Source organism: Ornithodoros turicata, chromosome 10 (genome assembly GCF_037126465.1).
Source record: "Ornithodoros turicata isolate Travis chromosome 10, ASM3712646v1, whole genome shotgun sequence".
In the NCBI taxonomy this organism is placed as follows: Eukaryota; Metazoa; Arthropoda; class Arachnida; order Ixodida; family Argasidae; genus Ornithodoros; species Ornithodoros turicata.
The window spans coordinates 23,833,869-23,858,707 of record NC_088210.1 but is presented as its reverse complement, the minus strand read 5'-3'; the positions used below and the strand labels follow the sequence as shown (position 1 = coordinate 23,858,707).

At 45.9% G+C, this 24,839-nt stretch overlaps 1 protein-coding gene across 1 annotated transcript in view; it reads right to left on the bottom strand.

Annotated features, from left to right (window-relative positions):
• LOC135371139 (sodium-dependent dopamine transporter-like) overlaps nucleotides 1-24,839 on the bottom strand; it is a 34,258-nt gene that overhangs the window by 7,274 nt on the left and 2,145 nt on the right. Inside the window, exons 2-9 of the mRNA XM_064605167.1 lie at nucleotides 21,961-22,095; nucleotides 11,867-12,146; nucleotides 9,013-9,151; nucleotides 6,288-6,422; nucleotides 3,559-3,662; nucleotides 3,321-3,445; nucleotides 622-734; nucleotides 424-552 (exon numbers count right to left, since the gene is read on the bottom strand). Of these exons, the coding sequence (XP_064461237.1) occupies nucleotides 424-552; nucleotides 622-734; nucleotides 3,321-3,445; nucleotides 3,559-3,662; nucleotides 6,288-6,422; nucleotides 9,013-9,151; nucleotides 11,867-12,146; nucleotides 21,961-22,095 (1,160 nt within the window). The remainder of the gene's footprint in view (nucleotides 1-423; nucleotides 553-621; nucleotides 735-3,320; nucleotides 3,446-3,558; nucleotides 3,663-6,287; nucleotides 6,423-9,012; nucleotides 9,152-11,866; nucleotides 12,147-21,960; nucleotides 22,096-24,839) is intronic.

Sequence of the window (24,839 nt, the reverse complement as noted above, 5' to 3'; positions counted from 1 at the left end):
CCACCAGATCTGCCTTAATTTCCAGGGCCGTTTTCCCGCGTAAGAACTGGCTCGATCCTTTTTCTGAAAACGGCGTCAGCGCACGAAAAGGCGTAGACGTTGTCGTTGCGCCGAATGCATATATGTATTTCATAATTAAAGGGGCATTGGAACGCAAAAAAATTTTTCTGGCGAGAACGAAACCGCAATTTACGCTTTTCCCCTCTTTCTAAATAAAGACGACAATGCGGAGCGGAGAAACAGAAAACGAGAGGCGTACGTCTTTTTTGTTACACTTAGGCAGTTATAATTATTGTCACATAAAGGCGTACGCCCTGCGATTTCCAATAAATCTGGAGTGATGCGGCATCATTCTGTGCATTGGCTTCCAACGTGCTATGTGGTGAAGCTCTGTTTTATATATATATCAGCGAGGGAACGTACCTGGGTGCAGCTGGCCAAACCAACGAGGAAGTAGAGGGTGAAGAGACCAGCAACAAAGAGTTCACGGTTCCTCTTGACGATCGGGTACTCGTCACTGATCCCAGTGATGATAGCTTCAGATCCACCGAACTGCGCGCATGAGGACGGTAGTAGTATTGAATATATTATATAAGCTGTATAAGAAGAGGGCGTATTTACCGAACTGTCGAGTCCTAGAGTCAGAAGCATGAGGAAGAAAATGATGGCCCAGAAAGTGGAACCAGGCATGGCAGCGATCGCTTCCGGATACACGATGAAAACCAACCCGGGACCTAAAACAGTCCATAACTTAAAAACCCGAGACTACACTCTTAAAAATGAACTTCACCGCATAGCACGCTCCTAGACAAGAATCATCTCGAATGATATCGTTATCTGCCCCGATTTGTTAAAAACGGAAGGCGTACGCCTTTTTTGTGACACTTATGCTGTTCATAATTGTCACAAAAATGGCGTACGCCTCCCGTTTTCAACAAATCAGGGGCGAGAACGTTGTCTATATCGGGATGATGGTTGGCTAGGAGCGTGCTACACTCTTAAAAATGAACTTCGCCGCACAGCACGCTCCTAGACAACCATAATCTCAAATGATATCGTTATCTGCCTTAATTTGTTGAAAAGGAGTGGCGTACGCCTTTTTTTGTGACAATTATGAACAACATAAGTGCCAAAAAGGCGTACGCACTGCAGACAACGATATCATTCGAGATGATGGTTGGCTAGAAGCGTTCTATGCGGTAAAGTTCATTTTTAAGGTCATTTCCGACTCTGCTAAGAGGACTATACCGAGACAGGGAGAAACAACTCTAGTCAGCACCCTTCTACTGCTGTCATTCTCTTGTAAGAGTACATAAATTCACTGCGAGAACATGTACAACATGTGGATATATACGTATTAATTTATTAATCATGGTAGGAATAGAAAATTTCTCTCAGTGTCAGTTGGAAAGCGTGACTCCTATTTTTGCCAAGAGGGGGAAGTGTCATTCGTCCCTGTATATACGTATAGCAGATAACTGTATCTAGGATTCGCGTCGGCATGACTCGTTCCGCTAGTTTGTCACGGTCTTCGTAGAAACAAAAGCTCCCGTGTTCACGTGTGTGTCCCAACGGAGCGCCCCTGCGTCACTGCTTTTCTCTCGAGTCGGTGTATCCCTCCCGTATCTCTAAATCCAGAACTATAGGTCTAAGGCAAAACATACAGAGAGATACCTTAGAATAGCGTTCCTCTGTGAATGCTAGCGCCGCAAGCAAGGGGGAACGCCCGCATAGTCCCCAAAGACAGGGGGGGTTGCAAACATTGACCCCCTGTAAAACACTTTGCCCCCTATACCCTTTGAAAAAAAAAATTGTCCATAGGAACACCGATGTTTCCCCTACCCGACAACTTGTTGCGAGCGACTTGCGTGGCGTTACGGCCTGTATAAGATTGACTGTTGCGATTATAATCATCAGGTCGACCTATACGAGCGGCGTCCGATATAATACATAGTTTGTTGCCTGACCCAGAATGAGATGGCCGAGGGGAGTGAATTAGTGTTCCTCTTCAACATAGTTCCCGCCAACGTCTTTATTTATTATCAACGTCTTTGTATAACGCCAACATTTCGACCAGCGATGCTCCAACTCATGTGGGGAAACATAGGGGTAAAATCCAAGTTTGGTTATCCAAAAACGAAGCACAGCGTCAATGACATCGTCATCACTATGGGAAAGTGGACATTAGAGAGTTCCTTTTTCATTTTTTGGGAACAGATGGAAGTCCGCCGGTGGGGCGACATCTGGCGGGTAGGGTGGATGGTTACCCACAGAAAAGGGGGGACGCAAGAGTTGATGCCAGTTATCGTCATGGCAGCAGCACGGCATGAGGTCACATTCTCCTGGACGGAACAGCACCTCCTCCTGGAGCATACTGCATCGTTTATTGGTCTTGATGGCTTCCCGCAAGTGGTGAATCAGGGTTGCGGAGTAGTGCACGGTGATGGTCCTCCTTTAGGGTAGTCGCAGCTCTGGGTGGTCGATCAGCAGCACGTCTTCAGACGCCCAGAAAACCGTCGCTACCACCTTGCCTGCTGATGGAGCACGCCGTGCCCTGTTCGGCGGTAGGACTGGACTGGACTGCCTGGACCACGGTAGGACTACTGCCTGGCCTGGGCTTCGTTCAGGCTGAAGGCAGTGGACGGTGTTTCGTACACAGCCACAAACCAGGCAGGAATTCTGTGGAACCTGCATTGAACAGCTGCAGATCGATGTGCCTGCCTGGATGTGGCAGCGAGCGTGCGTTTTTCATCAGGCACGAGTAATCTTGGGACCCATCTGGCGCAGACATTGTGCATGTCAAGATATCCGGACAAAATGCGCCGAATTGTGCTTTTGGAAATGTCTGTGACCTGAGCGATGCTCTGGATATTGACCCAGAGATCTTCCGTGACCTCATCGTGCACACGGCGTGAGTTTCCTCATGCAGTCACTTCCACGGGCCTTCCAGGACTGTCCAGTCTTCGCTTGAGTTCCGTGATCATCGTGCTGCGCAGGATGGTTCATCCTTCTTCAACGTCACCACCATGTCCTTGTATATGCCTGCAGGAATCTGCTTCTTCTACTTCTTGGTGGCGCACAGGTCGTCCGTGACATATATTCCATGACCCCACATGCCTTCAATTTCTCCATTTCAGCTCAGCTGCGCGGATCTGTGCCTGCCGGCGGCCGACACAAGAAAACCGTCTATAACGCATGCACCAATCTTGAAGAGTGCCGATGTGCTATGATAAAGTTCCATGACCGTATGCGGGCCCCTTCTGTGTCAGGTCGAGAACTTGTGGGATGCCCCCTTGTATAAGTGGTGATGGCAAACTTACCTTCGGTCGCTACTTTTTCAATCGGTGTGTTGGTGCGGTGAGACATGTAGCCCAGGACGCTGAAGATAACGAAACCTGCCAGAAAGCTGGTCGCGCTGTTGACTGCACTAGTCAGTAGGGCGTCTCTGCGAAAGGATATTACGGAAATAGGTTACTTGCGGTTCAGTCACTCGCTCATTTCGATTCCGATCAGCCTGCGCTTATGGAAATATAAAGGGTGTAAAACGTGTTATTGCACCTGTAAACATTGTTGTGAAATTCATTGTAGCTAGAGAACGCCAGGAGGACACCAAAGCCCGGACCCAGGGAGAAAAAGACTTGGGTCGCAGCATCCATCCATACCTAGTATACAAAGTACGTACATATATGAAGAACGACGCAGAAACCCAGGGTCAGACGCAGCGTCACCATATATAGTTAATGGTGAGGAGCAAGTACGAGAATCTCCTCATTAAGCTCATGCGACGTTTCCGCGACGTTTCCGCGACGTTCGCCAGGATGGTCACGTGTGATCGTCCTCTCCCACACCCCACCTCATGTATTCTCCGAAGCATGTATTCTCCGCCAATCTTTGCTAAAGTCAGGTGGAAAGTGGCCATGGAAACGTCCCAGGGACCTCCCAGGGACGTTACAGTGACGTCGCACTCACGTCGTACATGCGTCTCTCTGTGCGGGAATTTCCAACCGCGTGAATTTCAATTATTTATATATTTATAATGCCGATAATAAATGATACCGCTCAAGTCGGCGAAAATCAATCAATCAATCAAACAAACAAAAGTGAAGCAAGGATCCGGGTTACGTAATTACAGAATGTACTATACCCGTGGAAATAGAAATACGCGCAATGATGTCTGGACAGCGAAGTGTGCCTTTCATGGGGCACTCATGTGCAACGATTCCTCCTCGCGGAATGAAAGGTGACAATGCGGAGCGCGCTCTCATTGGTCTCCGCAAACGCGTTTTGTCCATTCATCGCGGAGATCGTCTGAGGAGACCAATCAGAGGTATATCCGCATTGTTCGACTTTTTGTGCAGGAGAGGGATAGCGTACAAGGGTCGTTCAAAGTTGACCGAGACTTTTGCTCGAGAAAAATCAGCAATACAACTTTCGGAGGACGAAGTGCAATCATTCTCGGGTCAGCGTGCACGTGCAGTACGTGCGGCAGCGGCAGCTATCATGACAGCGAGCAGCGTGTCCGTAGCTGTGGAACAGCTATGCGTAATCAAGTTCCTTGTGAAGGAGAACGTCAATTCCAGCTGAGATCTCGCAAAAATTACAGGCACAGTATGGGGAACAACCGATGGAGAAGGGGAAGAGAGGTGCAGACAGTTTGGCGAAGGACTGGATATGGTGAGAAATGAACCACATGGACACGTTCGTCCGACTGCAGTCACGCCAGTGAACATCGCAGGCGTTGAGCAAGCCATCCTCGAGAACCGGCCAGTTACAGTTCTCGAACATTGTAGCAGAGCGTACTATTAGTGTCGGCATACAGTGTGGAGACAGTCATTCACGCGCACTTACTGTTCCGCAAAGTCTGTGCAAGATGGGTTCCCCGACACCTCACTTGCACTCTTAAAAATGAACTTCACCGCATAGCACGCTCCTAGCCAACCCTAATCTCGAATGACATCGTTATCTCCCCCGATTTGTTGAAAACGATATCATTAGAGATGATGGTTGGCTAGGAGCGTGCTATGCGGTGAAGTTCATTTCTAAGAGTGTGTGGCCAGGAAGGAGCGTGCATGGCAGTCTCTGAGCAGTTGCTGAACCGGTTTCAATATGAGGGGGACGAATTTTTGCAATGGATCATCAAATGTGATGGAACCTGGATGCATCACTTCACCCCAGTGACCCCATTCTCGTCAAAGTAATCGACCACGATTACTTTGTGTCTCGCCTGTCATTGGTCGTTACGTGAAGAAGGAGTGAAGAACAGAAATGAATGTCACGCGTCCTCAACTGATAGTCGAGCTCTTGATCCTGCAATCTTCGTGATAAAGTGCACTCTTAAAAATACGAACTTCACCTCGTAGCACTCTCTTAACCAACCATAATCTCAAATGATATAGTTATCTGACCTGATTTGTTGAAAATGGAAGGCGTACGCCTTTTTTGTGACACTTATGCTGGTCATAATTGTCACAGAAAAGGCCGTACGCCTCCCGTTTTCAACAAATCAGGTCAGATAACGATTTCATTCGGGATGACAGATCGCTAGGAGCGTGCTATGAGGTGAAGTTTGTCTTTACGAGTGTAGGGGTAAAGCATGAAGAGTGCAGGATCAAGTGCTCGACTGTTGGTTGAGGGGGCGTGACGTTAGTCTCTGTTCTTCACGCCTTCTTCACGTAACGACCAGTGACAGGCGAGACACGCAGTAATCGAGGTCGATTACTTTGACCAGAATAGGACCACGTACAGGGACAAAAAGAAGCGGCATGCACACACCGGACAGAACGTCACCGCATAGCACGTTGTAGCATAGCGTAGGCCTTTCAGTAGCAATTTGGATATGATAATTGTTACAAAAAGGCGTACGCCCCTCTCTCTCTTCAAATCAGAAGCGATAACCGTATCATTCGTGGCAGTGTTTGGCGCACAACGTGCTATGCGGTGAAATTCTGTTAGTCCTGCTCTGAGAGTGTGGAACGGCGACATAAGGCTTTCCTGCCGCCAAAGAAAAGCAAGATGCAGCCATCTCCTGGGAAGTTCATGGGAACTGTCTTCTGGGACCACTGGTTCCCGAATTTTCCATTGTATTTAACGACATAAAAATATCGGTCAGCCTTGAATGACCCTTGTACATTGCGATTTCTGTCGCTCATATAAACCACGAACCACGCAACGGATGAATCTCGTTCCTTTCGTGTTGGTGTTAAACTAACGGCATTTCTCATTCCGCGGTGAGGAATTTTTGCGCTTTTAAGCACATAGGTAGTGAATATCTTGTTTTTTTTTTTTACTCTCGGGTTGGAGAGCACGCTGAAGTCAGGTGTGAGGTAGTAGGCGATACCCTGGGCAGCTCCGGGTAAGGTAGTTCCTCGGATGAGCAAGATGAACAGAACGAAGTACGGGAACAGGGCAGTGAACCAAACCACCTGCGCAGTATATGTCACAGCATGTCACACGCAGCGACGCAGCTGGCGAAGACAATAAGGGGTGACACAGCAATGGGCAGCGCATTCGTAGAACATGCACGGCGAAATAGTATGCACAGCGAACACATGCATCGTCTTTCAAATGCTTGCTGAGGTGGACCTTGACTTTCGCGAGGGTTTGCGAAAATTCCCGAATAACACCGAGCACTCTTAAAAACTGAACTTCACCGCATAGCACGCTCTGTGCCAACCGTTGCCACGAATGATAGGATTATCGCTTCTCATTCGAGGAGAGAGGAAGGCGGACGCCTTTTTGTGTCAATTATCACTTATCCAAGTTGACACAAAAAGGCGTACGCCTCTCTCTCTCTCTCTCTTCGAATCAGAAGCGATAACCCTATCATTTGTTGCAAGGGTTGGCACAGAGCGTGCTATGCGGTGAAGTTCAGTTTTTAGAGTGATGCTGCTGACTCGTTGATGGCGAGCAGCTGCAGAAGGTGATTTCTCCCTATAATCAGCATATCTAATAAATCAACATTTTCTTTGAAGGTCTCCACTGCTTCTTGCATCTTGGGAATACTCTCTGAATCAGTAAAAGGACCACATTTTGGACTTATCAGACTCGTTAGTTTCAAGACAGAAGAGACACTGAAAACAGCTTTGTACACGCCGTTTCATGGCCCCCGTGACAAGTCACGATCACACCTATCAGAAATTCCGAAATTATGCAAGATGCAGGCAATTGCAAAACCGAAACAAACAAAAAAATCGCGAATAATCAAATTCGCAAACACTGAACCCGCGAAAGTCAAGAGTCAACTGTAATTCTCAGCGGCCCATTTATTACTACACATTTCGATTTACCACCGTGTACAAGGACACCATTCAGAACGACCATAAAAAAAAGACCATCCATAAAAAAGCAGCTACGAACAAAAAAATACGAAATGCGGTCCGCTTCGTGGAGAGACATAATTTTCGTTAGAAGGAGATGGGGTCAAAAAAAAAAAAAAGCAAAAGACACGAAAATATCCATCGAGCGTAAGTAACAGGTGATAGAGGTAAAGAGATGGGGGGCCTTTCTATGCTATATAAAACTATATGGGCTATTGCAGACCCCGGGCTCCTGGGGCTTCCGGTCCCCTCGCCCTTGGCGCGATGATGGGGACACGGAAAATCACTCAGAAGACGCCATTGGACCCTTCCACTTCCGTCGCCGGCTCTCGCCCAATTAACTGCTACAGGAAGTAACCAGAGGACCCCGCTGTCCGTTCAGCCAGTCACCTCTCGTTGCAGTGACCTGGCGACATTGCACGGGTAGACGGGACAGCTCCTAAACGTTCTGCTTAGAAAATGGGAGAACAGAATAATTGATATTGTTGACAAATGCGGAAAATAACTTGAAAGGTGGGCCTGGGTTATAGGAATTTGATAGTACACGGAAAATAAATAAAATTGCCCTCGTAGCTCTGTAGGACACCGCATTGTGCTATCATTAGTCTGTTATGATGTTACATCTTCATTATTTTAGTTCATTCATTTATTAATTATTCATTCGTTCATTAGTGAAAAATGAGGGCGGTTATTACAGTAGCGTGCACTCTAAAAACAGAACTTAGCAGGCTGTGCGCCAACCATTGTCGCGAATGGTAGGATTATCGCTTCTGATTCGAAGAGAAAGGGTGGCATTCGCCTTTTTGGCCTTTCGTGTCAATTTGGACATATAATAATTACCACGAAAGGCGTACGCCCCCCCCCTCTCCCCCTCTCTGTTTCTCTTCGAATCAGAAGCGACAACTCTATCATTCGTGGCAATGGTTGGAACTTCAACGCGCATAGCATGCCGTGCGCCAACCATTGCCACGAATGATAGAGTTGTCGCTTCTGATTCGAAGAGAGAGAGAGAGGGAGGTTTGAAGGGGGAGCGTACGCCTTTTGTAGTAATTATTATATGTCCAAACTGACTGAAAAAGGTGTGTGTTATCGCTTCCGATTCGAAGATAGAGGGGGCGTACGTCTTTTTGTGTCAATTATCATATACTATCCAAATTGACACAAAAAGGCCTACGCCCCCCTCTCTTTTCGAATCGGAAGCGATAACGCTATCATTCCTGGCAATGGTTGGCGCACAGCGTGAATGCGGTGAAGTTCTGTTTTGACAGTGATGGGGGGGGGGGGGGGGGTCCTTCCCTACCGACCCTGGCTACGACACTGCACTTTTAAAAATGAACTTCACCGCATAGCACGCTGCTAACCAACCATCATCTCGAATGATATCGTTATCTGCCCTGATTTGTTGAAAACGGGAGGCGTACGCCTTTTCTGTGACACTTATGCTGTTCATAATTGTCACAAAAAAAGGCGTACGCCCCCGTTTTCAACAAATCAGGGCAGATAACGATATCATTCGAGATGATGGTTGGCTAGGAGCGTGCTATGTGGTGAAGTTCATTTCTAAGAGTGTGGGTTATTATGAAGTGCCATCGAAATGGGCATTTTTTGTTTATAATGTCCGTTTCGATATCGGAAGAATATCGCGCCTTTCGCGATAGAGAATCGGGCGACAACACCTGATATGACACCAACGTACTTTTCCCGAAGTTGAGATTCCTTTCCAGAGGCTGAAGTAACAGATGATATAGACGGCGAGAAGGCAGAGAGCAGTGTCCCACTTGACGCTGCCTAGATCGTCGATGCCAGTACTGTACTGCAGCTCCAGCAGGTGGCGCCTGAAACAGGAGTAACACTGGAGTAACAGAAGATGGAGAAGATTCTTTTACGATCCTCCGCAGAAATTCTGTTTTTATTTCTGAGAAATTCTGTTCCGCAGACTTAAAACCGAACTTCACCGAAAGACGTGCTCTTAATTGGTCAACCATATTCCCGAAGGCGGAACGTAGATGATAAGTTGTTGAGTAGATTTTAAAATTATATATGGAGGGCATTCAATTCGGCACCCGACCAATTCTGCAACTAAAGAAAAAAAAGAAAAGAAAGGAAAAATACAAATGCAAATGTGACACTTATGCGCTTTTGCTAATTGTCACGAAAAGGCGTGAGCAGCGCGCCTCCTGCAAATCAGGAGTGATACAACAGCATCATTATGTGCAATGGTTGGTCTTGAGAGTGCACACGTAAAACAACGATGACAAAGTTTTTAGGAACACCCAAGGGGGTCACTTGTTTAGAGAACGATGTAAGAATTTTTCATCACATTTCATAAAAAGATTTCATCACACCTCACCACATATCTCCTCGGAACCTCACCACAGAACCTCACCACATATCGCTCTGAACATCCCAACCATTGCAGAGAATTACACAGTTATTACTCGTGATTTGCCTCTCTGTGATGCCTAACTGGGTAAGTGTCACAAAATGACGTGCATTCTCATCAAGTATATACACTCTCAAAATTAACTCCACCGCATAGCACGCTCCTAGCCAACCATCAGCCCGAGAGACATCGTTCTCTCCCCTGATTTGTTGAAAACGGCAGGCGTACGCCTTTTTGTGACACTTATGCGGAAGTGTTAATTGTCACAAAAAAGCGTACGCCCGAGCTTTCCACACATCAAGCGTGATAGATGTATCGCTCTGTACAATGGTGTACCTTCAGCGTGCTATGTGGTGAAGCTGTGTTTCAAGCGTGTAGGAGGGCTACAGCGTACACTCTTAGAAATGAACTTCACCGCATAGCACGCTCCTAACCAACCAACCAACCTAACCTAACCAACAAATCAGGGCAGATAGCGATATCATTCGAGATCATGTTTGGCTAGGAGCGTGCTATGCGGTGAAGATCATTTTTAAGAGTGTATACCGTCATCCAGAATGAACATCGTTCTCTCTCGTGACTCATTGAAAACGGGAGGCGTGCATCTCCTTGTGACACTTGCGCAATTACGCTAATTGTCACAAAAACACGTACGTCCCACCCTTCCCACAAATCGCGAGCAAATCAGAACGAGCTTGCTATATGCAGTGACGTTCTGTTTTAGGAGCACGTGCAGTAATTTTACCTGCAAATGGTTTGCATACAAGTAACGGTACAACCCGAGTCCCCAAAACATTCCCCTCGATTCGCGTAGTGAATTCCACGAGCCAGTCGGACGGCGCTTATAAATTTCGTATCAGCACCCACACTTTCATCCAGAGGAGAGAAGGAGAAGGAGAGGGGGGGGGGGGTGCTGTATATTTGTTAGTGTATGTGTGTGTGTAGCCCAGGTAGGCAGGCCGCGAGGAATGAGCACCACGAGTGGCACCATTTCCGGGGGATATTTGGCCGTCCGTCCGGCTCCATCTATAACGGCCTGACAGGCTGGTAAGGTACGCTCCGATGAACCCAGCGCTCCTTCACACGCCGCTGGGCAACGCCACGGCGTCTGAGCCACCTCACTTTCTGCCGCTATATGCGCTACTTTCGTGCGCTCGGAAACGTTTGCTTTGCTTCTTTTTTGTGAAGAAAAAAGTCCACTTTGTTTTGATTGATTTCACCCGATTTGAATGGCGCGTACGAGCTGGCTGATGGTTTTATTTGTTATCATTTTTTAGAGTATAGCATTCCAAGTTGAAGTGAAAGGATCTTCCTCGTTGGCATTTACGATTTTACTCGGATTTTACGAATCAGTACCTCTCCGAATAGGGAGTTTTAGAACAGCGGGCTCGGGAGCTTTGCGTGCGCGAGAAATAGCGTTATCGCCACTGCGCATAGACCAGAACGTAAACTCGGCTTTTGCGTCTTGCGCGAGTTCGCTATTTTGTATTGGAAATTGCGGGGACTTTGCGGCTGCGCGTTGCTCTCGCGGCCGACGGGAAACTGCGTGATCATTTTGAACATGGCAGGAGTACTCCGTCGTCTGCTAAAATGTTTCCAAGTAAATGACTAGAAAGCCGTGGGTTGCCTTGCGATAGCATATATTTTTATTAGGAACAACAAAGTATGCTCGGAAAAAGTGATTCCTCTGGGTCGTTTATTTTCCGCTTCTAGCCATAACGGCGCTGCAAGCGATAGACGCAAGCCAGCTGCTCTACGTACGTCACGGAAACGCTATTCCGGCTATTCTATAAGCACCGTGCGGACGAACCTGCTGCGTCCGATAAAGAGTTTCCGTTTTGCGTTGGCGTTTTGCAGCAAACGCTGTTCTCAAACTCCCTAATGTCTTATTTTTCATTTACGAAATCCCGCAAGCGGATATGACTTTGCGCGTATCGTGAAAATTGAGCGAGTATTCAGCTGCACGCTCCTTCCTTCCTTATTATGGGTTTAGAGTGGTCAGCCAGACGGTATGGCTTGCTACTCTCAAAAACACAACTCCACCGCGTGACATGCTGGAGGGCAACCGTTGCACAGGATGATATATACAGTAACAGTTCGACACGAACAATCTAGAACTGGCAATCAATCACCTAATCAATGGAGAGGACTTTAAAGAATCACTCACGAGAAATATTCTTGAGCAGGTGTGGTGTAATTGCGCTGCGGTGCCGAAAGATTGCCAAGCAGGAAGGTGGCGTTGCTGATGTGGGTGTCGTTCGTGGCATCACTCAGCCGCTCCCCGACGGCCATCTCGACGCAGTCAGCCGTGTTCCACGTGTTATTGCAGTTCGTCCACGGCAGTTCAGCGGAGAAGGAAGCGACGAAGTAGTATAGTGCCCAGCCAATGATGACGTTGTAGTAGAAGTCCACGTAAAATGCTATCAACACCACGGTGTAACCGACACCTGCGTAAAAAAATGGCATGGCCGCATCTTTGGGGATTGTACGAAGCTCGTCTACAGATAAGAAAAAAGAAAAAAAAAAAACGTTCTTCGAGAGTTCTTCATATAGGGTGGATGAACCTTTCTCTGAACCTTTCCTGTATCTTCGAGAACGAAAGAATGGCTAAGGAATCTCCTGGCCAGTCCTACACTCTTAAAAATGAACTTCACCGCATAGCACGCTCTTAGCCAACCATTATCTCGAATGATATCGCTATGTGCCCTGATTTGTTCAAAGCGGTAGGCGTACGCCTTTTCTGTGACACTTATGCGGTTCATAATTGTCACAAAAATGGCGTACGCCTCCCGTTTTCAACAAATCAGGGCAGATAACGATATCATTCGAGGTTATGGTTGGCTAGGAGGGTGCTATGCGGTGAAGTTCATTTTTAAGAGTGTACACTCTTAGAAATGAACTTCACCGCATAGCATACTCGTAGCCAAACATCATCTCGAATGATATCGTTATCTGCCCCGATTGGTCGGAAACAGGAGGCGTACGCCTTTTTTGTGACAATTATGAAGAGCATAAGTGTCACAAAAATGACGTACGCCTCCTGTTTTCATCAAATCAGGGCAGATAAGGGTATCATTCTGGATGATGGTTGGCTAGGAGCGTGCGGTGCGGTGAAGTTCATTTTTAAGAGTGTACTTGTGAAGAAGGTTTCAACGAAAAAAAAAAAAAACGGACAAGCGGAAGACCTTTAAAAAGTTCTTTTTCGAACGGTTATTTTTGCGTGCCGACAAAACTCCCCACCGTTGGAGGTAAAACTATCTGTGTCCTCTTGGTGTCACGTGGCCCTAATAAAGCTACGGACGTATCAACACTGCCGTTGGCCCTATATACAGTGTGAAAACATAACTCCACTAAACATAACACGCTCCTACACTCTAAAAACAGAGCTTCACCGCATAGCACGCTGTGCGCCAACCATTGCCACGAATGACAGGGTTATCGCTTCTGTTTCGAGGAAAGAGAGAGGGGGGTACGCCTTTTTGTATCAATTATCATATATCGAAATTGACACAAAAGGGCGTACGCCCAATTCCCTCCCCATCTCTTCGTATCACAAGCGATAACCCTATCACATGGGGCAATGGTTGGCGTAGAGTTCTGAATTTCTGTTTTTAGAGTGAGCTTTCACGCATTGTGGACTACATTTCATCTGCTTTCTCGTTACAGCGTTTTGGTAACCGTTGTGTGTACCGCTCATTAGACTTTCCAAAAAGAAAATAAATACACTCGCCACTCACCACTTTGTCTCCAAAATGTGTGGCATCAGTGCTCAGTGGCATCTCTGGCAAGATTTCAAAATACGATAACATCATGTCCACACATAAAACACATGGGTGACATACGACACGGTTGTCCTCTCTCTCTCTCTCTCTTCTTCGTCTTCTCATTGACTTATACGCTGCAGACAACAGCAATTAACGCCTGATGAAAAACCTCACGCGGCAACAATGGCCGCCAGAGGGCGCTATATGTACGGGGGGGTAACCCGTGCAGTGTCACGAACAACATCTCGGTCCAAATTAGCCGTGACTATCGTCTCACGCCTACTCGCTCTGAGTGAGCTCGTTACGTCTTCCCATCTTCAATTGAGATATCGCTATCTTTTGGAGCTCATTGACGCAATTTTTCTTCGTACACAGGGTGTGGTGATTATAGTCGCACGCGCGTTCACGGAAGTTGTGGAAACACCACGACTTCGCACGGTTGCGGAGAAAGGCAGGTGGCGCTCGATGCGGAACTGATAACAGCTCCGGTGCACAACTTTGCAAACAGCTTTAATTCCTCCATAACCATTCAGCCATACACTCTGAAAAATGAACTTTACCACATAGCACGCTCCTAGCCAACCATAATCCTGAATGACGACGTTCTCGACACTGATTTGTTGAAAACGGGAGGCGGAGCCTATTTTGTGCCATTATGCACGGCACAGAATACGCTCCGCCTCCCGTTTTCAACAAATCAGGGGCGAGAACGTTGTCATTCGGGATGATGGTTCGCTAGGAGCGTGCTATGTGGTGAAGTTCATTTCTGCGTTCACGAACTCGCAACTGTTCAAGATCGGCTCCAAGAAGGACTTCAGTTGCGGACACTGCAATCATCCGGAGCCTATCGCGCATATCCTGACAGAATGCCGTGCATACCATACTATGCGGGAAACTCATCTTCCTCACACCAGGCCTGGTATACTGACGGACGTCCTCTTCCCCGAAGGTTCTTGTGCGGAACGACTTTCAAAAACTCGCGGCCTCGTGCGCTTTCTTCAAGAAACGGGCCTAGCGGAAGGACCACTCTAGTGCACCTCTCACCTACAGTGTGCCTCCGTCCCGTCAGTATCGGTTATCCTGCCTATGCATCACCTTGAAGTCCTCAACTCCCCTCTCCCACTTTCCTCGACCCCTCCCCCCCTCATTTCTAAGAGTGTATAGTAAGGCTTTGAGTATAATCAGTTTAAAGCCGAATCGAATACTAAATGAATGTTGAAATCAAAAGCGGGATGAAAGTAGCTCCCAAGTCGCTCGTGTGTGTTCCTTCGTCCATCCTGCCTCGTCGTTGTTCTCAGACTCAATCTCACGTTGTCTCTGCAATCTTAAAAATGAACTTCACCGCATAACACGCTCCTAGCCAACCATAATCTCGAATGATACCGTTATCTGCCCTGATTTGTTGAAAACGGGAGGCGTAAGCCTTTTTTTGTGACACTCATGCTGTTCATAATTGTCACAAAAAAGGCGTACGCCTCCCGTTTTCAACAAATCGGGACAGATAACGATATGATTCGAGATTATGGTTGGCTGTGGGAGCGTGCTATGCAGTGAAGTTCATTTCTAAGAGTGTGGGACGAAATGAATGTACTCTAAAAGCAGGACTTCACCGCACAACACCCTCAGAGGCAACCGTCATTCATGTTAAGGACATGGTTCTCCTTCTTAATTTGCTGAAAATGGAAGATGTAAGCCTTTTTGTGGCAATTTGGATATTGTCAGTTGTCACAAATGGACGGCTCGCTCTTTCCTCGAATAAGAGTATCGTATAAATTTGTTGGCCTCAGTAGTGGCAATTGGGGTACGTCGCAACTGAGTCAAGTACGGTCAACAGGAGTGATAAAAGATAAAAACGTTGAAACTACTGCGTTTATTATGATACAAGCTTGCATGCACTGCAATGCGTGACTGCTGGTACGTGATAAAATGCAGCCCACTGCGTGAAAGCTTCTACTACTAAACAAGTTGTTTCAATGCCTTTATCTTTTTTATCGGCCGGTTGTTGTTATACGCAATTAACTTCACAGATCAATTATCCTGTTGCCGCGTTGGAAATTGTATGAATGATACTAGCGCAGAATAACAGCAACATTATAATACTGTGGGCTGCGGCGACAGATGAATGTCACAAACTTATACCTTGGATAGTTTCCCGACTATAAAGGGTCGTTGTTCTCTGTTGGTACGGTGACAGAGGACAGATTATTCCGATCGCTACTTGCGCACGACATGTTTAAATAATTTAATTCTAAATTAAGTAAATTAGTTCTCGCGTAAATTCCTCGTATTTGGTAAAAACTTTAAAAACTGCCAGTGCCGGGGAACACAGAAAATACAACACGAACGCAGCACTTATCAGTGTCCTGTTCCTGGGGTGCTAACCTTCATGCACCTGCACACCACCTGCACACCATCTCACTATTTAAATTCCTCGTACTTACATAAAATTTTCACAGCAAGAACCCTAATTGGACGGAAAAAAAATTAAAATAAAGGAAGAATTTTATGGTGATTTCCAGGGAAAAAATAAACAAGTTCGCTTCTGTTGGTGGTCTAGAGGTTGTCAACGAAGTCCCAACTTGGGTATATGTACCGGTTCCTGTGATACAGCAAAGCTATTGACAGTGGATCATTTGTCTGTGTCCTTTTTCGCTCTCTCATTGGATCGGTGGCCCCTGATACTATGCATGATGCAATGAAGGTCCCACATTGTGAATGTCCCAGAGAGAGTGGGCGCTCGTCAGGCCAAGAGCATGTCGCATATTCAATGAAAAATGATGCGGTAACGAGACAGCTTCCAAAACACCGTGTGCCATGGCTGTATACGTAGCACCGGAGGGATGTTGTAATGAACATTTGGTGACAGAGGTCTCGACAGTGGAACACTTTGTACGATTTTCCGTTTTGGAACCAACTCAAGAAAAACTTACGAACGCGGAGCTGAATAATGAGAGGACCTACCATATTTTCGCGGGCAGCTTACGTCATCATGGTGTTCTTCATTCAACGCGTTCGACATCTGACTTTCACTTCGAAATTGACAGAGAAAAAGGAGCAATTGAATTGAATTAAACTGAGAGAAAAGAAAGAAAAAAAGAAGGAACAGCGTGTTACCGAGCGTGAAATGTATTCGTGGAAAACTATACTTTCCGGGTCAAATTTGTACGTCATCATTTCTGATTTGATGAGAAAGTGGGCGCAGACCTTTTCGTAACCACTACCGCGTGAATGAAACGAGTCGCATAGAGGGCGTATGTCTCCGTATTTTCAACAAATCAGGAGCGGGAACACTTTCTCAGTGACGACCGTGTCTGGGCGATCAAGTTAGGAAGCTCCTTGCGAATTACCGATACTACACTCTTAAAAATGCACTTCACCGCATAGCACGCTCTTAGCCAACCATAATCTCGAATGATGTCGTTATCTTCCATGATTTGTTGAAAACGGTACGCGTACGCCTTTTTTGTGACAATTATGAACAGCATAAGTGTCACAAAAAGGCGTACGCCTCCCGTTTTCAACAAATCAGGGCAGATAACGATATCATTCGAGATTATGGTTGGCTAGGAGCGTGCTATGCGGTGAAGTTCATTTTTAAGAGTGTATAAGTTACATTTTCCACGCTCTCAGAACAGAACTTCGCTGCGTAGCACATGGTGTGCCAACCACTGCCACGAATGATAGGGTTATCGCTTCTGATTTGAAGAGAGAGAGAGAGAGAGAGAGAGAGGGGCGTACGCCTTTTTGTAGCAATTATCATATATTCAAATTGCTACAAAAAGGCGTACGCCCCCTTCGCGCTTCGAATGAGAAGCAGTAACCCTACACTTTTAAAACAAAGCTTCACCGCACTCTTGATTTGTGGAAAACGCTGGGAGTACACCTTTTTGTGACAATTAACATTTCTGCATAAGTGTCACAAAGAGGCGTACGCCTATCGTTTTCAACAAATCAGGGGAGAAAGCGGTGTTATTTGGGATGATGGTTGGCTAAGAGCGTGCTATGTGATGAAGTTCATTTTTGAGAGTGTATATCATTCGTGGCAATAGTTGGCGGTCAACGTGCTATGCGGTGAAGTTCTGTTGTGAAAGTGCAGATTATATTTTCGGGTGGACGAGTAAATAATAAATTACACTTTGAAGTCTACAATGAGGAAGAATGTCTGCCTTCGTAAGGAAGCTTTTTATGATGACTTAAATGGTAACCACACCACGGACGACGATTATATTCGCATTCGCTCTCGGAAACTCTTGCAAATCATTGAAGCATTATACTTTGATCTACATGGAATGCGACGTCCTTCTCTTGTTGGATGTCGTGCAGCATTTCAGACAGCTTTCTATGAAGACGTATCGCTTGGAAGTGCTCCATTTTTGTCGGTCTACCCGGATTCAGTTGGCAGGCGGCACTCAATACGAAGGCGGAAATCGCGATGCTTACAGATGAAGATATGTTTACCGGACCATCGACTCTTCTATCAGAGGTGGTATTTGTCAACGGGGATTGAGATACGGTGTATGTCGCCAGTAATAAGTATACTGTGCAAACTTTGATCCAGAGAAGCCACAGAGTTATACCTCGTAATGGGATACAAACAGCCTTTCCGCAAATGGCGAAACCTACACTCTTAGAAATGAACTTCACCGCATAGCACGCATAGCCAACCGTATTATCGAATGATATCCTTATCTGCCCTGATTTGCTGAAAACGGGAGGCGTACGCTTTTTTTGGTGACACTTATGCTGTTCATCATTGTCACAAAAAGATACCGCCCAGTTCATGTATCTGCCAAATCTCATACTACACTCTTAAAAATGAACTTCACCACATAGCACGCTCCTAGCCAACCATAATCTCAAATTATATCGTTATTTGCCCTGATTTGTTGAAAGCGGGGGGCGTACGCCTTTTTTGTGACAATTATGAACAACATAAGTGTCACAGAAAAGGCGTACGCCCCCCGTTTTCAACAAATCAGGGCAGATAACGCTATCATTTGAGATGATGGTTGGCTAGGAGCGTGCTATGTGGTGAAGTTCATTTTTAAGAGTGTATACTGTCATATGGCACGAAGCTACAGTTGTGAATCGTCAATGTCTGAGTCACGTCCAACTGCTCTGCGACAGGTCTACGTCACCCTCAGAAGGATATTTCCTTCACCACAACTTCCCTATCTCGAAACAGCTGTGTTTGTGACATCTTCGGCGAGTTTGATGTCAGAATTGCCGCGCGAACGACAGATAAACGCTTCCGCGATGCCCATTGTCAGATGTTGAGATGACTGACTGTTCTATACAACATGACGTCAAACATGACGTCATCGTACTGTCATCCTCAACCATGAAGTGTAGTAATGAGGTCGACGCCGGCAAACTGACTAAAAGGGTATGCTCGAAGGAAAAAAGTAAATTAGGGAGCACTCACAGATTCTACTCCCTTGCCTTGGCAGTTACTCCCCATGTTAATCCCTTCACCAGTCATTTACTCCCCATCACAGCAAATAGGCCATTGCAATCAGTCTGCAAATTCTTGATAGTCTTATATAACCTACACCCTTAAAAACGAACTTCACCACATAACACACTCCTACAGTCTTAAAAATGAACTTCGATATCATTCGAGATGATGGTTGGCTAGGAGCGTGCTATGCGGTGAAGTTCATTTCTAAGAGTGTAGCCAACCATAATCCCGAATGACAGCATTCTCGCCCCTGATTTGCTGAAAACGGGAGGCGTGTCCTTTTTGTGCCATTATGTACGGTATAATTGGTACAACAAAGGCGTGCGCCTCCCGTTTTCATCAAATCAAGTGAGAAAACGTTGTCATTCGGGATGATGGACGGCTAGGAGCGTGTTATGCGGTGAAGTTCATTTTTAAGAGTGTATAGCCTCACGGTAATCTTAGTGCATTAAACGGAATGTCAGTAACTTCACCTCCTAACCAACCATCACCTCGAATAACATCGTTCTCTCCCCTGATTTGTTGAAAACAAGAGGCGTACGTCTTTTTGTGGCTATTACGCACTACAGAATTGTCAAAAAAAGGTGTACGCCTCCCATTTTCGACAAATAAGGGCAGAGAACGATGACATTGAACTGTAAAAAACAGGTGACGTAACGGCCGTTCCGCTAACGGTCTTAAGTTTGCCGTCTGACTAGGGTACTAATGTTTGTGGCACTGCATCTAGTCCCAATTACTCCTGTTTTTCATTACTTCTAAGAGTGTAATTTAAAAGAGGTAATCAGTCCATTCCTTGGGGGCATAGGTATAGTTCATAAGTCAATTGAATGCAATAGGGTCAACATACTTCGCAACTGCGGTCAACTGTCATTTCTAACTGAGCCGCGCCTCGTAGTGGCGAGCCAGGCAACTTCGTGTACTGAGGCACCGGCACATAAGACGTACCGGTAACACGAACAAAGGAAAAAAAAAGCGCATAATTTTTCTCAGCCGGAAAAGAAGTCGCCGTGAGCAACAATGACTTCATCCAGAGAAAGAAGATTCTAAAGCAACAGGTGAAGGATTAGGGAAGAGGTCCGGAAATTCATTTTCTGCCGCCTTGGACCCATTAGGGACGCTTCAACAGCGTCAATGATTCGTCCGTCTCCTGAGCCCCCTTTCTTCGCCCGTTCCCAAGGAAACGAACCGCATGTTGCCAGACCTTACTCGGTGTGACATGTACAAGGTAGCATAAAAACGTATTTAAAGTATATACGATAAATAAACGTACTTTAGATACAGTACAAATATACTTCAAAAACTATATTTAAGATTCGTTGAAGACACTTGACTAGTGCTTACGAATTGGCTGCGGGTTACGTGATTACTGCTTCTCTCTATTTAATCTACTTGCCAAATACGTTTTTGTCCACCAAACACCACACGCACAACCCACAACGCACCGAAGGCCGGCCATTGCCCAGTATGGTATCGTTATGACTCCTGTAACGTGCACTAAAAGAAAAAGAAAAAGAGAGTAATTGCAGCTTCTATAGTCCCCTAGATTGCAATTACTCCCCATTTTAGTCCCCTAATCCCGAAACTTACTCCCCAGAATTGCAAATATAGTCACTGAACTCCGCAAATGAATCTCCTGAATGCAACAGTCTAAGTAAATATGTACTCTTCGTGAATTTGATGCAACTCAGCTAACGTAGCAATTTTCCACCCACACAGAGGAAAAAAATATAGGTTCTTTCTTGCGAAATTGTGCCCCATGTATGTCGCAAGATTTTATATCACTCAACATATCACGGTTGGCAGTTTATGATTCAAAGTATTTTCATTCATGCACACGAATTATGTATCGAGGACTCTTAGAACAGAGAGGGAAACGCTCCCAACTCTGTGACGTTCATTTACTCCTGTGCATTTACCCCTGAAAGTGTCTAATTTTTGTGACAATGCATATAGTCCCCAAAAGGTGTAAAATTACACTCTTTTTTTAGTGCAGTATAGTAGATGAGGCAATTTAACATAGGACAAACACAACAGAAGCCTCACAACGCCCAGTTGCATACTTCAATTGAATAATGGCATCTGAAGAAGAGGCATAGAATAACGGCACTTGATAATAATGGCAGAATAATTGCGTTTGAAGTGAAGGCACATCTCGCTGCTGGCGCTTTTTCTTCAACTGCCACTATTCAAATTATCACTCTTGGTTTGTGGAAAAGTCTCGGGAGTACGGCTTTTTGTGACAATTAACGTAACTTCGTTTTGGGGGCGAGGGCAGTAATATTTTTGAAACGCTATATGTGGACAGGCAATACGTGTTGTCCCCATCCTATACAATTGGCAATAGAAACGTAACTGCGTGTGTGACACAAAAAGGCGCGTACGCCCCCCGTTTTCAATGAATTAGGAAGGAAGCAATGACATTCGCGATGGCGGTTGGCTACACTCGAAAAACAGATCTTCACCGCGTAGCCAACCATCATCCCCAATGACAACGTTCTTTCCCTTGATTTGATGAAAACGGGGGGCGTACGCCATTTTTGGGGCAATTATAAACTGCATAATGCCATAAAAATGGCGTACGCCCTCCGTTTTCAGCAAATCAAGGGAAAGCACGATGTCGCTCGGGACGGACGGTGTGCCAAAGGCGTGCTATGTGGTGAAGTCCATTTTTGCCGCCTGTGCCGTTTGTGCTGTCTGGGGTTTTTCCTGCGCGTCGTCAGACGCGCCCCTGGCGCTGGGGGCGTCCTCGGACGCTTTCAGACGGCACAGTTCCCTTAGAAGTCGGCCCAGGACGCACGCTCCCCATGGGCCTTAGTCGTCACGTTGCACACCTCTGCGAGGCCGACAATGGCGAGCCTTTTCACCACCACCACCGTTTTTAAGAGTGTATAGGAGAATATTACACAGTTAAGCTCTGTTTTAAGGCAAATGTCGGTACAGTTCACCCCTGAAGTCGGCCCAGGACGCACGACCACTTCCCCGTTCCGTCACCACCACCATCTGTTGTAAGAGTGCAGAGAAGTAGTGAGCACATACCTTTGAGTAGGGGAACAAGTTTTCCCCAGCAGGTGATGGCCCCCTTTCTGTGGTACTGCCCCAAGGCAAGTTCCATGAAAAACAGAGGAATGCCACCCACGGCAAGCATGATCAGATATGGTACCAGGAAGGCCCCTGAAAAACGTCATCAGAAGCACCTTACTAATCAGCGTAAGCTGCTGGTTACATGTTACTGTTGGATGATATATCTAGCGCATCGTCATCAGAGGCCTTGTGAAAAGGGAAAGAGAAGAGCATATGTTACAAAACTACACACAGAGAAGTCCCAACTGTCACAGAAAGGTGTAGTCCCGAGGAAAGAGAGTTTTATCATAATGTACGGCGGTCAGCTCTGAGTGTGTTATTATGCGCAAACCCGCACTCTTAGAAATGGACTTCGCCGCATAGCACTCTCCTAGCCGACCATCATCTCGAATGATATCGTTATCTGCCCCGATTTGTTGAAAACGGGAGGCGTACACCTTTTTGTGTGACAATTATGGACAGCATAAGTGTCACAAAAAGGTGTACGCCTCCCGTTTTCAACAAATCAGGGCATTGTATGGGGAAATCAGGGAATGTACAAATCAGGGCAACGATAACATTCGAGATTATGGTTGGCTAGGAGCGTGCTATGTGGTGAACTTCATTTTTAAGAGTGTCTCATTTCAGGGCTTTCAGTGTCTCCTTTGAATACGGCTTCCTTGCAAGAATGCGCTGCATATGAAAAAGCCCACTTTCCAGGAATATTCGCGTTGTCGAGTTCCACTTGTCCGGACCAATAGCAATCTCCCCTTTCCTTTTTCTTTGTGAGGTGGAAAGGGTTACTCAAAGGGCAGGGGCGACAACGCTGAACTATTTGCATCGAAACATAAAGTGCCGTGGAGCAACGTGAAAATGTTACACTCTAAAAACAGAACTTCGCGGCATAGCACGCTGTGCGCCAACCATTGCCACCAATGATACGGTCATCGCTCCTTATTCGAAGAGACAGGGGGCGTACGCCTTTTTGTGGCAATTTTGATATGATAATTGACACACACACACAAAAAAAAAGCGTACGCGCTTCGAATTAGAAGCAATTACCTATCATTCGTGGCAATGGTTGGCGCACAGCGTGCTATGCGGTGAAGCTCTGTTTTTAAATTGCAGGTGCATGTTATGAAGTGACGTACTGTTTTGAGGAATTCTGTTTACGTGTAAATATACTCCAATTACCCATTACCTACCCGTCTTAAGAGTAAATATCGTTATCTGCCCTGATTTGTTGAAAACAGGAGGCGTACGCCTTTTTTGTGACAATTATGAACAGCATAAGTGTCACAAAAGGGCGTACGCTTCCCGTTTCCAGCAAATCACAGAGGAGAGCACGGTGTCATTCGGGATGATGGTTGGCTAGGAGCGTGTTATGCGGTGAAGTTCATTTATAAGAGCATACACTGTTAAAACAGAACTTAGCCACATAGTATGCTCATAGCCAACCATCATTCCGAATGAAATCATTCTGTGTATTGATTTGTTGAAAATGGGAGGAGGCGCCTATCTGGGACACATTATCTTGTCCCAGATAGGCGCCTCCCCCCTGTTTTGAACAAATCGGGACACAGAATGATATAATTCGGAATGATGGTTGGCTAGGAGCGTGCTATGCGGTGAAGTTCAGTTTTAAGAGTGTATGGTGAAATATTTGCGGAACGTTGAGGTGAACACCTACAGTTGCAATGCCCTGTAGGGCAGACTTCTATAGATACTCATAACAAGTATTTAAGTTAAGTTACGGAGTACCGGGCAAAAATAAAATAACCGAGTAGGGTACTAAATACGCAATCTTGAAAAAAATTCGCATAGAGTATTAAATACTCTTAAAAGGAACTCGTTACTTTCAAGATACTTTGCCGTCACAGCTGAAATTCGCTATCAAAGAAATATACGAAGAGCGTGAAGTTGAAAATGGCATTAGCAAAAAATATATGTACGGCACATGTTAGCTCCCAGGAGCAACCACTTAAAAAAAAAAAATATATACTATCCGATAGCCTGGGCCGATTTTCTTTTTCTTTTTTTTCATTATACCCCCAATACTGAACGGCCGATCTACAGATACATGCGAACTAATACTCTACAGGAACGAGAGGATTTACTGTCGTGTTTCTCCATATCGTACCTTTAACCTCATCAAGAGTCATTAATAATTTACGTGCCTTCTCTCTCTACCACATTCGGCTCGGGTCTTCCATCATGCCTGATAGGTGGCTCAATGGTTTACCCCCTCCCCCACATACCCTTCGGGACAACACGTCGCCTCATGCATGCTCCCAAAGGCGCTGCACGCTACCCCTTCCTTCCCAAGAAGGACGTGGATGTCCCGGCTATCTCGGACGCTGAAACATATGTATAGCACAAAGTGCATATTGCCGAGACAAAAGAGGATCTTTCGCTTGACTTCCGTGTCACACACAGAGAAGTATTTTCAAAGTAACTTCGAAAATGAGTATAGAGGGTATTAAAAAAAAAAAAAAAAAAAAAGCAGGGTGTCGAACCGTAACGTTTTTCGTTCCGGTTGTATCATAAACGGTCCGGTACCGGTTCTGCTCCGGAGCAAAAAAATAACGGTTCATACCGGTTTTAACCGGTTCCGCTTCTGGTGGGCATATTCATTCCCAGAACAAAAATCAATGTTGCCAAATGTAAACACGTCTATTCCGCATACATGGTATTTAATATTAATAGGCAGCTGTGAAATTGGTAGCTCCTGGTTCCTGTAGTTGACTGTCTGTTCAAATAGGCTTTCTCCTTTCTTGAAGCGCATGATACAGACGGACTTGTTTGTCGTAGTGTCATACGTAAAGTGCTTTCTTTGCGTCCCATCCCAGTGTCTG